This window comes from Limulus polyphemus, unplaced genomic scaffold (assembly GCF_000517525.1).
Source record: "Limulus polyphemus unplaced genomic scaffold, Limulus_polyphemus-2.1.2 Scaffold2901, whole genome shotgun sequence".
Taxonomy (NCBI): Eukaryota; Metazoa; Arthropoda; class Merostomata; order Xiphosura; family Limulidae; genus Limulus; species Limulus polyphemus.
The window spans coordinates 109,023-113,227 of NW_013668511.1; the positions used below are offsets into that span (position 1 = coordinate 109,023).

At 35.1% G+C, this 4,205-nt stretch overlaps 1 protein-coding gene across 4 annotated transcripts in view; it reads left to right on the plus strand.

The window, feature by feature from the left end:
* LOC106468175 (rho GTPase-activating protein 100F-like) overlaps positions 1-4,205 on the plus strand; it is a 60,229-nt gene that overhangs the window by 41,848 nt on the left and 14,176 nt on the right. For all 4 annotated transcript variants that reach the window (XM_022396476.1, XM_022396477.1, XM_022396478.1 and 1 more), the window contains exon 4: positions 3,124-3,302. In XM_022396476.1, coding sequence (XP_022252184.1) covers positions 3,124-3,302 — 179 coding nt within the window. The remainder of the gene's footprint in view (positions 1-3,123; positions 3,303-4,205) is intronic.

Here is a 4,205-nt window from a genome sequence, read left to right on the forward strand (position 1 = left end):
TTATAACATGTATATGGAATCGATGTCCTTCGACTTAGTTTATTATAACATGTATATGGAATCGATGTCCTTCGACTTAGTTTATTATAATATGTATATGGAATCGATGTTCTTCGACTTAGTTTATTATAATATGTATACAGAATCGATGTCCTTCGACATAGTTTATTATAATATGTATATGGAATCGATGTACTTCGACTTAGTTTATTATAACATGTATATGGAATCGATGTCCTTCGACTTAGTTTATTATAACATGTATATGGAATCGATGCCCTTCGACTTAGTTTATTATAATATGTATATGGAATCGATGTCCTTCGACTTAGTTTATTATAACATGTATATGGAATCGATGTCCTTCGACTTAGTTTATTACAATATGTATATGGAATCGATGTCCTTCGACATAGTTTATTATAATATGTATATGGAATCGATGTCCTTCGACTTAGTTTATTATAATATGTATATGGAATCGATGTCCCTCGACTTAGTTTATTATAATATGTATATGACATTTAAGCCCCTCAACTTAAATTATTACAGTAGTTATGACATTGAAGCCCCCTCAACTTAAATTATTACAGTATTTATGACATTGAAGCCCTCAACTTAAATTACTACAGTATTTATGACATTGAGCCCCTCAACTTAAATTATTACAGTATTTATGACATTGAAGCCCCTCGACTTAACTTATTACAGTATTTATATGACATTGAAGCCCCAGACTTAACTTATTACAATATTTATATGACATTGAAGCCCATCGACTTAACTTATTACAATATTTATATGACATTGAAGCCCTTCGACTTAACTTATTACAATATTTATATAACATTTAAGCCCCTCGACTTAACTTATTACAGTATTTATGACATTGAAGCCCCTCGACATAACTTATTACAATACTTATATGACATTGAAGCCCTTCGACTTATTACAATATTTATACGACATTAAAGCCCTCGACTCAACTTAGTACAATATTTATATGACATTGAAGCCCCTCTACTTAACTTATTACAATATTTATATGACATTGAATCCCTCAACTTAAATCATTACAGTATTTATGACATTGAAGCACCTCGACTTTACTTATTACAATATTTATATGACATTGAAGCCCCTCGACATAACTTATTACAATATTTATATGACATTGAAGCCCTTCGACTTACTACAATATGTATATGACATTGAAGCTTCCCGACTCAACTTATTACAATACTTATACGACATTGAAGCCCTCGACTTAACTTATTACAATATTTATATGACATTGAAGCCCTTAAGATTGTTATAATATTCTCGGCTACTTATTTCCAAATGTCACCTAATATTAGTGTTTTTTATCATTTTAATTTTAAGAATATTCGTTGATCTACTTGTCCCACATACACTTAAACCTTCCAGAAATTCTGAAAGCAGCATATTACAGAGTGCCTTGGTGGCGAATGTGCATCCATTGTCATTTGAATATCCCATTATTCTATCAAAACGTTTTTGAATATGGAAATCGCCAAGTTATGTGACAACCACAGCTGATCTAAAGTCGTGGTGGAACAGAATGTATCAGAATTACATTTGACATTGTTTCGTAGATAGTGTAGTGTCCTGGAACTTGATCGCTTTAGGAAAGGGTATGTAATAGCGATTTATGTCGCAAAATATTCATACTCTCGGACCATAAAGATGTGTTCAGATCGGAGATTTAGAATTTCCAAGATGGGTTTTCTCTTCTACACAATTGCAATGGAAAATATAGGAATATGGATCAACTTGGGACACCTGGACCATCTAGAAAGAGACCTGCAATTCAACATGTTGTAGCCCAGGCAACATAATAAATTTGTAGTCTTGTAGCAGGTGAGAATATAAGAATTCAAAGGTCGGTGATAAACACCGCCCAAGTGCCTCAGGGAACAGTACACAACACAATCGAGAAGGATCTGAGTTTGTAAAGGTGGAACAAGTTACGTGCTTGCAAGCCGCTTCCACGACAAATCCGTTTAACTGTGCGATTGGACTGTTGTGTGTGTGTTCATATACTTGATGGCTAACAGAAATCAAGAATGGAGGAATTGTGTACTTTGGACATTAAAAACTTACGACGGAGCATTTTGCAATGGAAACTATGCTGCAGGGCTATCATTAAGATGTATGGTCGTCAGATAGAACATGACCGGACGCGTCGACATGGACTATAACGACGTGATGAGGCTCCAAAATCGTTTCCATATAATGTACCTAACCATCTGTAAAGTTAGTTTGTTTGTAGTTAAGCACAAAGCTGCAAATGGGCTATATGTGCTCTGCTCGCCACGTGTATTGAAACCCGATTTTTTAGCGTTGTAAGTCCGCAGACATACCGCTGTGCCGCTGGGGGGGACTTCTGTTAAGACAAAATTTCCATTTATCCATGTTTCTCCGTTTTTTTTTCAGAATTTCTATGAACTATAGAAACAGTGCAAATGTAAACCACTATGGTGTAATTAGGGGCAGCGTGAATCACGTTAAAAATCTGAATAGAAATTGCTATTACATATAAGGATTTGAATTTCGCGCAAAGCTACACGAGGGCTATCTGCGCTAGCCAACCCTAATTCAGCAGTGAAAGACTAGAGGGAAAGCAGCTAGTCATCACCACCCACCGCCAACTCTTGGGCTACTCTTTTACCAACGAACCCGCGTATCTCAGATTGCTAGTCGAGCGTCCCAACCACCTGGCCATGCCGGGCCGATTATATATATATATATATATATATATATATATATATAAACATATTTTAAACACATTTTTCGGTTTTTGGGCGTAGGGTTTCATGACCCGGCCTCTTAACCTATATGTGCCCCCAGTGGCTCAGCGGTAAGTCCGAGGGCTCACACCGCTAAAAACCGGGTTTCGATTCTCGTTGATGGGCACAGCTCATATAGCCCACTATGTAACTTTGTGTTTAACAACAAAACAAACTTGACCCAATCTGTGGCGTAAGGTGTCGCTCAAGAGGAAAATGCAGAACACTTTCAGTTACTTGTTTTTGTGTGTATAGATGGTTTTCGCATTTTCTTGCCCCTTTTAAGTTTTTTTCTTTTCGATTTTTTTCCCAGGTCGTCACAGGCCCTCTCCTAATATTTTCACTGCAGGTGAATATCGTGACTGGTTAAGTCGAGCACCTTCTACGTCAGCAATATACGAGCGCGTGAGGCGAGGACGAGGCTTGCGTCACGTGCAGCCGCTGCCGAGGATCGCACACAGTGTCGAGAGCCTCCTGGATACGCTTCGTCAAGTAAGCTAGTAAAATAGCTACTCTTACAATAATAATAATAATAAATAATAAAAAATAAAACACACGAAGAGAAACCATCTGGTGTAATTTTTGTTTAACTACATATATTATTTTATATAAATAAAAAATAAAACACACGAAGAGAAACCATCTGGTGTAATTTTTGTTTAACTACATATATTATTTTATATAAATAAAAAAATAAAACACACGAAGAGAAACCATCTGGTGTAATTTTTGTTTAACTACATATATTATTTTATATAAATAAAAAATAAAATACACTGTTCTCCTCAAATTGTAACGCACTTTACATATAAAGCACGTACTCACGTTCTAACTCTGGTTACCTTTTATGAAGAACTTGGTGGTTTATAATGAGCTAAGCACTAACATGATGTGTTGAATTATTGGAATTAGATAGGAAATTAATAATAATTAGATATAACTCTAATTAAATAAATCATCACTTATTGCGTCTGTTGCCGGTTTATATGTTATTAAAAATACGAAGAACTTCAGAGTGTAGTTTTCAAATTATGGCTCACTATATTTTTTCTTTGTGTGTGTGTGTGTGTAAATGAGTTTCAGTTTTTATTGTATTGTTACGTCTCTGGTCGTTTGTTAATTTCCCGTACAAATTATTTCCGAATAACTTCAGTGATACAAGTTCTTTCTTAAATAAAACTAGTTTATTCTTTCTCAATACAACTTTGCAATACACTTAATTTCCACAGTCACTTTAACTTAAACATACGCTATAATTCACAACGATTCACACACTTAAATTACGGTCACTACCGCTTGCTTGACTCAGTTATCTGTCTCTATATCTCTCTTGTCTGCTATCTTGTCTCCGCTTTATTTGCCGGGCTTATATACAAAATAAATAAATAAATAAAT